The 13469-nt window shown below is 37.9% G+C and overlaps 1 protein-coding gene and 1 non-coding gene across 2 annotated transcripts; one reads left to right on the top strand and one right to left on the bottom strand.

Moving 5' to 3' along the window:
• The first annotated feature begins 8927 nt into the window (after nucleotides 1-8927).
• Nucleotides 8928-9032, top strand: LOC116902500. Its single transcript, XR_004388113.1, has one exon. It is a non-coding gene; the product is annotated as a U6 spliceosomal RNA (small nuclear RNA).
• A 1526-nt stretch (nucleotides 9033-10558) lies between these two features.
• LOC116900416 (olfactory receptor 4C46-like) lies at nucleotides 10559-11473 on the bottom strand. The gene has a single exon (XM_032902160.1). It carries the CDS (start codon nucleotides 11471-11473, stop codon nucleotides 10559-10561), a length of 915 nt encoding a protein of 304 aa, XP_032758051.1.
• Between the last annotated feature and the right edge of the window lie 1996 nt (nucleotides 11474-13469).

The following is a 13469-nucleotide window of genomic DNA, read 5'->3' as shown; positions in this document are numbered from 1 at the left end:
TTTTAAATAATTTCTCCCTACCCTTTTTATTCAAAACCTTCAAAATACATTTTACCTTTTTTCCTCACAGTTCCTTCCGCCTGGCAGATCACCAGCTTGTCTGCCCCTCTGAAGACCACATAGTCTGAAGGACTTCCAATGAGTTCTGCTACATGCAGAGAAACAAACCTCTCAGTCTGAAGGCCTCACAGGAGAACAGCTACACACAGGACAAAGGCTTGACTCTTCCTGTGAACACCAAAAAGTCTGAAGGCCTCCCAGGAGATCTGCTACACACAGGGCAACAGATCATCAGCTTGTCAGCTCCTCTGAACAAGCCACAGTCTGAAGGTCTCCAGGAGATCAGCAGGATGCAGGCAACAGATCAGGAGTTTGGCTGCCCCTCTGAAGACCACAGGGTCTGAAGGCCTCACAAGAGGATTGCTATATCCAGGGCCATGGGCCTACCAGGAGAACTGCAGCAACCCAAGGAAACAGGAGACAGGCAATAGACAAAGACACCCAGGGCAGCTAACCCTGGAGAGAAGCAGAAGGTGAGAGGCAAGAGCAAGACCATAATCAAGAGAAGCCAATATACATTGGCATCATCAGAATCCAGTTCTCCCAACACAGCAAACCTTAGATACACCAACTTACTGAAAACAAAGATGCTGACCAAGTACCCTGTCTCATCAAAAGAGTGGAATCCTTTAAGGAGGATATAAGTAATTCACTGAAAGAAATACAGGGAAACACAGGGAAACAGGTAGAATTCCTTGAAGAAGAAACACATAAATCCCTTAAAGAAATACAGGAAAATGCAATCAAATAGGTGAAGACATTGAACAAAGAGGTAGAAGACCTAAAAGTGAAAGTATAAACAATAAAGATAGCACAAATGGAAACAACCATGGAAATGGAAAACCTAGGAAACAGGACTTATGTAAGCATCACCAACAGAACACAAGAGATAGAACAGAGAATCTCAGGTACTGAGAATCTCAGATACTGTAGAAGATATTGATATAACTGTCAAATAAAATTCAAAACAGAAGAAAACTTCTAACCCAAAACATCCATGAAATCCAGGACACAATAAAAAGACCAAAACTAAGAATAATAATCTTAAACAAAATTAAAAACGTAAGAAATTATCTTAAACAAAATTAGAGAAGAAAACTCCCCAACCTAATGAAAAAGATGACCATAAGTATACAAGAAGTTTATTCATAGGCAAATGGATGGAACTGGAAAATATCATCCTGAGCGAGGTAGTCCAATCACAGAAAAACACACATGGTATGCACTGATTGATAAGTGGATATTAGCCCAAATGCTCAAATTATCCTAGATGCACAGAACATATGAAACTCAAGAAGGATGACCGAAATGTGAATGCTTCACTCCATCTTTAAAAGAGGAAAAAGAATACCTTGGGAGGGTATAGGGAGGCAAAGTTTAGAACAAAGACTGAAGGAACGGCCATTCAGAGCCTGCCCCACATGTGGCCCATACATATACAGCCACCAAACTAGATGGATGAAGCAAAGAAGTGCAAGCTGACAGGAACTGAATGTAGATCTCTCCTGAGAGACACAGCCAAAATATGGCAAATACATAGGCGAATGCCAGAAGCAAACCTCTGAACTGAGAATGGGACCCCCGTTGAAGGAATCAGAAAAAGGACTGAAAGAGCTTGAAGGGGCTAGAGACCTAATATGAACAACAATGCCAAGCAACCAGAGCTTATAGTGACTAAGCCACTACCCCAAAACTATACATGGACTGACCCTGGGCTCCAACTGTATAGGTAGCAATGAATAGCCCAGTAAGGGCACCAATGGAAGGGGAAGCCCCTGGTCCTGACAAGACTGAACCCCCAGTGAACGTGATTGTTGGGGGGAGGGTGGTACTGGGTGGAAGATGGGGAGGGGAACACCCATACAGAAGGGAGGGGGAGGGGTTAGGGTGATGTTGGCCTGGAAACCCAGAAAGGGAATAACATTTGAAATGTAAATAAGAAATACCCAATTTAATAAAGATGGAGAGAAAAAAAATAAGTTTATGGAAAACCAAATAGATTAGACCAGAAAAGAAAATCTTCTGGTCATGTAATAATAAAAACACTAAATGCACAGAACAAAGAAAGAATATTAAAATCTGTAAAAGAAAACAAGCCAAATAACCTATACAGGCAGACCAATTAGAATGGCATCACTGGTTACTATGTCCAGCAGAACTCTCAATCAGAATATATTGAAAAGCCAAAATATTTCAGGATAAAACCAAATTTAAACAATACCTATCAACCAATCCACCCCTACAGAGGATCCCAGAAGGAAAACTCCAACACAAGTAGGGTACTTATACCAAAGAAATATCAAGATAGTAATCATCTTACAACAAAGGCAAAAGGAATCACATTCACACAATGCAACCTACAATAACAAACATAACAGGAATTAACAATCATCTGTCTTTAATATCTCTCAACATCAACGGACTCAATTCTCCAATAAATAGATATAAGCTATCAGAATCAATAAGCAAACAGGACCCATTATATTCCTTCACACAAGAAATTCACTTCCATAACAGAGATAGACACTAGAGCAGAGTAAAAGTCTGGAAGAAAGGCTTCCGAACAAATATTGGCAAGAAAAAAATCTTAAGTTGCCATTCGAATATTCAATAAAATAGCCTTTCATCCAAAAGTTTTTAAGCGAGATAGCAAAGAACTCTTTATATTCATCAAAGGAAAAACCCAAGAGAAAGTCCCAATTCTGAACATCTATGCAACAAATACAAGGGCACCCGCATTTCTAAAAGAACCTTTACTAAAGCTCAGAATACACATTGAACCCCACACTATAATAGTGGGAGCCTTCAACAGCGTACTCTCACTAATGGGCAATTCCCTGAAACAAAAACTAAACTGAGACACATGAAACTAATAGAGGTAGCGAGTCAAACAGATTTAACAGGTATTTATAGAACAATTCACCCTAAATCAAAATAATAAAGCTTCTTCTCAGCACCTCATTGTATCATCTCCAAAATAAACCATAGAATTGATCACAAAACAAGCCTCAAAAAATACGAGATTTAAATAATCCCATGTATCCTATCAGGTCATCACAGACTATAGGTAGACTTCAATAACAACAAAAAACAACAGAAAACCCACATACTGATGGGGAAACTGAACAACTCTATACTCAATGAAAACTTGATCAGGGAAGAAAATGGTTGTCTCCTGAGAGGCTGTGCCCAAGCCTGACAAATACAGCAGCCTTGTTTATTATAGCCAGACGTTGAAAAGAACCCAGATGTCCTTTAACAGAAGAAGGGATACAGAAAATATACATTTACAAAATGTAGTACTACTCAGATATTAGAAACAATTACTTCATGAAATTCTTAGGTCAAAGGATGGACCTGAATACATAATCCTGAGTAAGGAAACCCATCACAAAAGAACACACATGGTATGCACTCACTGATAAGTGGCTATTAGCCAAAAAGCTTGGAATACCCAAGACACAATTTACAGAACACATGAAGCTCAAGAAAAAGAGACAAAAGTCTGGATGCTTCAGTATATTTTAGAAGGGGGAATAAAATATTCAAAGGAGGGAATATGAAGACAAAGTGTGGAGCAGATACTGAAGGATAGTCCATCCAGAGACTGCCACACATGGCAATCCATCACACATGCAGTCATCAAACACAGTCACTATAGGGGCTGCCAAGAGGTGCATGCTGACAGGAACCTAATATAGCTGCTTCCTGAAAGACTCTGCCAGAACCTGACAAATGCAGAGCTGAGTGCTTGTAGACAACTATTAGACTGAGAACAGGGTCCCCAATTGGGGTGTTAGAGAAAGGACTGAGGTAACTGAGGGGATTTGCAACCCCATAGGAAGAACAACAGTATCAACACACCAGATACCACAGAGCTTCCAGGAATTAAACCACCAACCAAAGAACACACATGGAGGAACCCTTGTCTCCAGCAACACATGTAGTAGAAGATGGGCCTTGTTGGACATCAATGGTAGGAGAGGACCTTGGTCCTGTGGAGGCTTTTTGCCTTAGTATAGGGGAAAGCCAGAATTGGGATGTGGGATAGAGAGGGAGGGTGGGAGGGGGAGCAGCTTCATTTAGACAGGGCAGGGGATGGAATGGTAGATTTTCAGAGGGTAAACTGGGAAAGGGGATAACATTTGAAATGTAAATAAAGAAAATACCCACTAAAAGAAAAAAAACAGAAATAAAGAAATTAAAGAGTTCCTGGATTTAAATGAATGATGGCACGACATACTCAATCTTATAGGACACAAGGAAAGCAGTGCTAAAAGGAAAATTCATAGGACTAAGTGCCTTCATAAAAAAAAAAAAAAGCTGGAGAGATCCTACACTAAAAACTTAACAGCACACCTGACGACAGTCCTGTAACAAAATGAAGGAAACAGAATCAAGAGGAGTAGATGGCATGAAATGGTCAAACTCAGGGCCAAAATCAACCAAATAGGAACAAAGAGCTGTATACAAAGAATCCACAAAACCCTAAACTGCTTCTTGAGAAAATCAACAATACATATAAATCTCTAGTCAAACTTACTAAAGGGTATATAGACATTATAGAAATTAACAAGATCAGTTATCGAAAGGGATACCTAACAACAGAAACTGAAAAAATTAAAAAAAAATCGGATACTACTGCAAAAGCAAGAGTATAGAAATATTCAAAATCTTAATGTTCATGGACTTACAATCCAAAACAACCTTGAGATTCCACCTTACACCAATCAGTATGGCTAAGATAAAAACAAAAACAAAAACAAACAAAAAACAACAACAACAACAACAACAAAAAAACTCAGGTGACAGCACATGCTGATGAGAATGTGGAGAAAGAGAAATATTCTCCATTGCTGGTGTAATTGCAAACTGGTACAACCACTCTGGAAATCAATCTGGAGGTTCCTTAGAAAGTTGAAAATAGATCTACCTGAAGACCCAAATATACCATTCTTGGTAATGTACACTATATTTACTGCGGCCTTGTTTGTGATAACCAGAAGCTAGAAACAACCTAGACGTCATACTAGGGAATAATAGTTACAGAAAATACGGTTCATTTACAAAGTGGAATACTGCTCAGGTATTTAGAATAAGGATATCATGCTTTTTGCCGGCAAGTGGGTGGAACTAAAAAAAATCATCCTGGGTGAAGTAACTCAGACCCAAATGGATATGGGATGAACTTATTTCTAAGTGGATATTAGTCAAAAGTTACAGAATATGCAGGATTCGATTTATAGATCTGAAGAAGGAAAACATGACAAAGGGCCCAAGTGTTGACGCTTCGATCCCACTGGGGAGGGAGAGCACAGCAATCACAGGAGGGCTGAGGGAGTGAGGGACCTGGGTTGGAAAGGTGACAGGGAGGGGAAGAGGACCAGGTATTGGGGAGGGGGAACGAGACTGAAGCCCTGAGGGACAGCAGAAAGAATGGAAATAGGCAACCTTAGAAGGTAGAAGGCGGTGGGAGGGAAACCAGGGAGGTAGGAGATCCTCAGGTTTCAAAGGGAGGGAACTTAGAAGAAATGCCCTGCAGTGAGGAAAGGGAACTAAAAAGTCCACCTCCAGTAGAAAACCAGTATCAAGTGGAGGGATGAGGTTGCCATCCCACAATCAAGAACTCTGATCCAGAATTGTTCTGTCTGAAAGAAGTACAGGAACAAATATGGGAGAAGAGCCTTAAAAAAAAAAAAAAAGGAGTTCCAGTGACAGGCCCAAATGGGATCCAGCTGAGGGGAAGGAAGCAAGGCCAGGCACTGTTGCTGATGCTATAGTATGCTTACAAACAGGGCCCTATTAAGACTGCCCTCCACTGAAGCAAAGAAGTGCAGGCCGACAGGAGCCGGATGTAGATCTCTCCCGAGAGACGCAGCCAAAATACAGCAAATACAGAGGCGAATGCCAGCAGCAAACCACTGAACTGAGAATAGGACCCCCGTTGAAGGATTCGGAGAAAGAACTGGAAGAGCTTGATGGGGCTGGAGACCCCACATGTACAACAATGCCAAGCAACCAGAGGTTCCAGGGACTAAGCCACTACCTAAAGACTATACATGGACTGACCCTGGACTCTGACCTCATAGGTAGCAATGAATATCCTAGTAAGAGCACCAGTGGAAGGGGAAGCCCTGGGTCCTGCTAAGACTGAACCCCCAGTGAACTAGATTTTTGGGGGGAGGGCGGCAAGAGGGGGGAGGATGGGGAGGGGAAAAAAAGAAGAAAAAAAAAGACTGCCCTCCACAAAGTCCAACAAGCAGCTGAATGAGTCAGATGCAGATAGTTACACCCAATGAATGAACAGAAACTGGAGACTCCTGTGGTTGAATTAATAAAAAGCTGGAAGAAGCTGAAGAGGAGGGTAACCTTATAGGTCATCCAGCCGTCTCAAATAACCTGGAACCCCATAATCTGTCAGATGCTTAGCCACCAACCAGGAATTATACACCAGCTGATATGAGGTCCCCAACACATAAACAGTAGAGGACTATTGGATCTGGACTTAGAAAAGATGCACCTAACACTTGAGAGACTTGGGGACCCAGGGAGTGCAGATCCTCTTAAGATTGGGGGAGAGGGGAGAGGACAGGTGGGATATGGAACAGTTGGTGGGTGGACTGGGAGGGGTCTAAAGTCTGGACACTAAAAAAAAGATTAAATAATAAAGAAAACAAGGAGATTACTGTCACATTTCTTTACAGATATACTGCAGAATACACATTTGATGAAGTATTAATACCTAGCTAACATGTGAAACAAATAATTAAGTATCCACAAAGAACACCCTAAATCCATTAACTGAAATAGACAAATTTTCCCATTTTTCAGAAGGATATTTAATAAAAATAATAGAAATTAGCTATACATAAAGAACTTTAGGCAATGGAATAAAGTTTGGAGCAGATTTGCCATGGAAAAAAACACCAATTTGTAGTTCAATATCAAATGGTCTATCGTAAACTAATAGATACAAGTGACACTATATGGACTCAATAAGTTATATTTGTAATATATGTATATATACAAATACATATCCTATGCAAAAATAATCAGTGAAAGACTAAGGCATGACTTGAAGGGAGTGTAGTGAGGGGACAATAGAAGGGCTTAGAGGAATAACTGGAAGGGAAATTTTAATCTCAAAAATAAAATAAAATAAAGAATACTAACACATTTCCAGTAGGTATAAGAATCTTTTCTTGGGAAACTGCAACACAAGCCTGTCTATTAACCCCAGATGGAGAGCACTTAGCAACCAGAAGTATAGACACTAACAAATCCAACTTAGTGTCCCAATGATGCTTTAGGAAATTATGTACAAGAACAGGATTGAAGGGTTATTTATAGAAGAATTGGCTTAAAAACAGATGCTTCACCAAAACATGTCCTAGCATGGGGGACATCTCAGAGAAGCTGAAATCCTGGGGCCCACTACACCTGCAGGCAATCAGCAGGTTGAAGAGCGTCCTTTCTAGGTGGCTCAGTGTTCTAAACCTCTTCCAGGAGGCTGGGGTTGTTTCTGCTTCTTCCAGGCAGTTAGACTGCTCTCTGTCTTTGCAGCTTGCCTTCGTTGAGAGTGCTTCTCAGTAGTCTTTATTATTTCCTCTTGGAAGAAGGCAGGCTTAGTAAATTTCGTCAGTTTGAGGAACTTCTGAATGCTATTTTCAATTGTTTATTTGTAATATGGCATATCAATTAGGAAATTTACACAACAAAAAATGTTCAACATTGCCAATCATTAGAAAATTAGAAATGGAAGTTTCAAGAAGACCACATTCCTTACGAATTACAAATGTATCTATAGCAATACTAAAGGTTTCAGAAGCTGGTAAGGTTGTAGAAGCAGTTCAACCCTTGTGACATATTGAAGGATGTAGATGAACACAGACTTTAGAAAGAACATTGGAGATGAAAGAATAGACAAAGAAATTCCAGTGACCCAGAAATTATACTGCTGAGTCATTCTACACATGAAAAGGAGAGATCATCATCATTATGTTCATTTTACTTTTATTAACAACAAGCAAGGTATGTAACCAACTGAAGTTACCATCAAAAATTTTGTAAAAAAAAAAAAAGAAAAAAAAAAAAAAAAAGAAACAATTATAGACAATGAAGTAGTGCGACGTATCCATAAAACAGCAAAGACTGGAAGGGCACTTCATTGAGTGAATGAACAGGGCACAAAATAGAAACCACCTGATTTCAGTTATACTTGGCAGTAGGAATCTGAGATATATATAGTAAATATATGGTTTCTACAGTCCAGCGAGTGGTAGTTGTAGGTCAGAGGATAAAATAAGACACAGGAGTGACTACTGGTCTATTGCACAGCCCTGTATCTATAGATAATTTATTAATATACCATAGGCTTTAAATTACTTAGAAAGTATGTTTTCAACTATCAAACTATCATCTGTCATCTTGTATTTGCCTATTAATCATGTATGTGCCTACTTATCATCTTTCTTATCTCTATCATAATTTTACATTTCAAAACATATACATGTGCAATTTTAGTTATTCATAAAAAGACATGTATTTGGGTTAAACAAAGTGTTATAGAAAATTTGCATGAATTTTATTTCACATACTGAAAAAAGTAGATTAAAAATAGTTTCATAGTAAAATAAGTACTTAGATATTTTCCAGTAGATATGTATTAGAATGAGCATAATAAATTACATTTCTCCAGATCCATCATGGACATTATGAAATCCACCTTCACACAGGAAGTTGATAAAGGATTGTTTCTTTTTACAATTGCAGAAAGAGTATTTGCATTAATGATGCAAAACATAGGTATCTTGGGAAAGTTATTTTCTAAATTGTCCCCTTACTTTTCAGTAAGGAGTATGACACAAGTTTTTATTTCATTAGCACATATACTAAAAGTGGAACAATACAGAAATGATTACCTTGACCCCTTCCAAATAATGACACAAATTTATGTAAAGATCCATATTTTAAAATTGCTGTGTCATACCACAAGGACATTTTTTTCAACTGTGTTCATAGCAGATGTATTCATAATAGCCAGAAAATTGAAACGTCTCAGATGTCCCTCAATGGAAAAATGGGAAAATGACTCAGCTATTAAAAACAAGAACATCACAAAATGGGCAGGCAAATGGATGGAAGAACAAAAAAATTCATCTCGAATGAGGTTACCCAGATCCAAAAGGACATGCATTTTATGTACTCACTTATAAGTGGATATTAGCCATTGATTACAGGATTACCCATGCTACAATTCATAGACCCACAGAAGCTAAATAACAAGGAGGCCCCTATGGAGAACGATTGAATCTCATTCAGAATGGGAATGATAGAGTAATCCCAGGTGGATAGAGGGAGAAAACTTGGAAAAATGCATGGGTAGATGAACAGAGGTGGGGAATCAGGTATAGGGAGAGCCATGGAGGGCTGAGCTGGGGGGAACATCTCTAGGAAGTGCCAGAGACGTGGAATGGGGACTGATCCATGGACTTTATGAGGGAGATTCTAGTTTAGACTCCTAGCATCTTTGGATATGGAGCCTGAAATAGCCACTTCCGATAGCCAGACAAGATTTCCAGTGGAAGGATAAGGACACCAACCAATCCAAAAATCTTTGACCCAGATTTATCTGTCTACAAGGAGTGCAGGAAAGAGAATGAACAGAAACTGAGGGAAAAATCAACCAATGACTGGACTAAATCAAGAGCCATCCAATGGAAAGAACCGGTCTCTCATACTACTAATGATTCTATGTTATGCTTATAGAAAGGAGCCTATCATAACTGTCCTCTGAAAAGCTCCACAAGTAGCTGACTGAAACAGGTGCAGAGATCCTAAATAGAACTCAGACAGTGTTGTGGAAGATTTGGGGGGAGACTCCACAGAAGACCAGCAGCTTCAACTAACCTAACAAAAATAATCAAATTTGTGAATGAGAAGACTGATGTCCTGAATATTTCTTCAATAATTATTCTCTTCAATCTGCTCCTATAATAGAAAAATTATGAAACCTAGAAGAAAATCATCTATACTAAGTTAGTAATGAGATTATGGGATGGCAAACAGTCAGGGTCAGGACATAACTTCCTAAGACTTTATTTGTGAAGTTACATAATAACATTGAAATGAGAAACCAGAAGTTTCTGACCTGAATCAATTGATAGATTTACCACATCAATCAGTTTTTCTAGAAGATGGGAAATATAATCAATTTTCCTTCTCTCTCTCTCTCTCTCTCTCTCTCTCTCTCTGTGTGTGTGTGTGTGTGTGTGTGTTGTGTGTGTGTGTGTTTATGACTGTAAAAGGCAATAAAAAACCTAAGTAAGATTTTTTTCCTATTTGGGGTACTCTGCTTCCCTTAGGGAAACACATGAAAGCAGTTACTTGTTTCTTGTTATACAAGTAAGACTTTTATATTAGGGTCACCCAAACATCCATTTCACTCTTTCTCCAGTCTATCTGAAGACACATGATTGTTGCTTTATATGTCATCTGACTAAACTTTTGTACTAAACAACTTCCAAATGGCATTTTTCATCTGAGCATTTCTTAAAGTGTAGATTAATGGGTTTAGCATAGGAGTTATCATAGTATAAAAAATAGCAACTGCTTTATCAATCGGTAATGTAGCTGCAGGTCGCATATACACAAATATGCAGGGCACAAAAAATAAAACCACCACTGTAATGTGAGAAACGCAGGTAGAGAGAGCTTTGCGCCTTCCTTCTGCACTGTGGTTCTTTAGCGAGTGAAGGATGACCAGGTAGGAGACAAGCAGTAGGAGGAAGTTCAACAGACAGATGAAGCCACTGTTGGCAGCAACAAAGAGTCCTAGAATGTGGGTATCAACACAGGCGAGAGCAAGCAAGGGGTTCAGATCACACATAAAGTGGTCTATGACATTAGGGCCACAGAAAGGTAATCCAATCATGAAAAGCATTTGTATACCTGCATGAAGAAAGCCTCCAACCCATGACACACCCACAAGGATGTTACAGAGTTGTCGGTTCATGATGGTTGCATAGTGCAAGGGTTTACAGATGGCTACATAGCGGTCATAAGCCATCACAGTTAGCAGGATAATCTCAGCTCCTCCAAAAAAATGTTCTGCAAAAACTTGGGTCATGCACCCATTGAATTTAATAGATTTCTTTTTATGGAGTGAATCAAAAATCAGTTTAGGTGTATTGACAGAGGAGTAGCAGGCATCAATAAAGGAGAGATAGGCCAGGAAGTAGTACATAGGGGATCCCAACAGTTGGCTGTTTGTAATGGTGATCAAAATAAGCAAATTTCCCACCACAGAGAATACATAGATAACCAAAAACACAACAAATATGATTTTCTGCATGTGTAGATTCTGTGTGAGCCCCAGAAGAACAAACTCAGTCACGTTGTTCCTAATTTCCATCTAAATTATCAGGAGTCAATCTTATTTCCTGGAAAAAATGATGCATAGTCATGTTTATATAATTTCTTTATGCTAATATTTAATTCTTTGATTATGTTAATTACTGAAATATAACAAGTTTTTAATATTTCAGAAAGTTTTCTTGATACTTACAGATATTTAAGAATACAGAATTGTCTCCTCAGTGAAGATAGCTGAAATTATAATGAACAGGATCAATACTTATTATAAATATACTAAACAAACTCAAGTATGTTGAATTATTTGGAAAGACTGTGAGTCTTTTTAAAGAAGGTTGGATTAAACTTGGAGAGAAAGGCAAGGGCAGAAATATAATATGGGATGTAGCAATTTAATTCAGTAGCCATCAAAATAAAGGTAAGTCCACGACTTTATTAGTAGGAAATAGAGAGCCTTCAATGTTAAATTGTGATGAGCAGAAGAGAGAATTTGAGTGAAAAGAACCTTTGTGCTTTCATCATTCAATAATACATTGGCTGAAACATACTGACATTCTATTAGCAATAAAAGGTAGATAAAGATCCATGTTAATAAAATATTAATTGTAGATTCTTTAAAATTCACACATGAAAATACAAGTGTTAAAAACCAAAAATCAATTAAACATGTTATATGGAATTTCAAGACAATAAAAAGCAACAAAACAGAGCATAATCTAATGTGAAGTGTTTAGGGAAAGTAATACTGAAATTCCAGTGAAAGAAATGTGCAAAAGACTTTGTAATACTTACTAAGTCTCTGTGATAACACTGAAATAGTATGTGACAAGTCTATTCCTGCCTTGATTGTTACTGAATACTTTACACACAATGCTGCCTTTACTGCTTGTATAGCCTATATTTTTATTGTTTTACCAATGTAGAGAAAAGAACTACTATCAATTTATAAGAAAAAATATCAAATAAAATCACTAAGTACTATCTACTGAGAGTTTTAAAAACAATTACTGGTTTACATGTTTATGTACACAAAACAGATACTCACACAATTTATCTACACAAATTCTTAAGTCCTTCTATTTATTATGATAACCGAGAAATTATCATTTCTGCTTCAAGTTATTGGAAAAGTCAGTGTTCTAGTACTTTGTTTCTTCTAAATTTTATTTCCCAAAAGTAAAAGTATTAAGCCTTTCAAATAATTCAACTCTTTAACTCATATTTTCATGTTAAATAGATGTTGGTTCTCAAATTATATCAGTAGTAATCATTATTCATTTAATGGTTTCCATAGTTTCATACTATTTCAGGAAAACTTCATTTGAGTCTGATTTATGGGATAAGGATCACAGGCTGAAATGTATTGATTTTTTTTTCTACATTTCAACCAATACGACAGTGAGGGTTGAAATATTCTTAGAAGCACTCTTTCATCTCAGCCCATCTTATGTCACCTTTCTCATGTATCATTATATAATAGAGACTGTCAAGCAGTGATGAACACTGTGGAGATGTACTAAAACTGTGGCCAAGTATGTCAGCTCATGAATCATAGGCACCAAATGAGAATTCTGTTATATCCCCTTGTCACTCTCTTTGGGTCTATATTCTGGAAGCTCACATACCTGCTTCATTATATCTCTGTAAAACAAGAATAAAAATTGTATTATATAATGTGCTATGAGAATTTTTTTTAAAATGTGAAAGCATGACCTATAGGTCTGGGACGAAATACAAGCATATAATTTATTTTTTAAGCCTTAATGTAGCTACAGGACATGCATAATCGATAATTTTGGTACCAATATGGAAAAACACTTAAACTTTCAATAAGCTTAAGAAGAATTCATTTCTAATAACTGCAAAGGAGCCACAGGTTTGTCTTCTTGTTTGTTTTGTTTTGTTTTTTTTGTGACAGGCTTTATCTCTATAGCTCTGGCTGTTTTCAAACTCACTCTGTAGATAAGGCTGGTCTCTAATCATATAAATCTACCTGCTTCTGCCTTCACGATGCTGGAATTAAAGGCATGTGTCAC

The sequence above is a fragment of the Rattus rattus genome, chromosome 5 (assembly GCF_011064425.1).
Source record: "Rattus rattus isolate New Zealand chromosome 5, Rrattus_CSIRO_v1, whole genome shotgun sequence".
Classification (NCBI taxonomy): domain Eukaryota; kingdom Metazoa; phylum Chordata; class Mammalia; order Rodentia; family Muridae; genus Rattus; species Rattus rattus.
The sequence above is the reverse complement of the archived record's forward strand: the minus strand, read 5'-3'. Positions and strand labels throughout refer to the sequence as shown.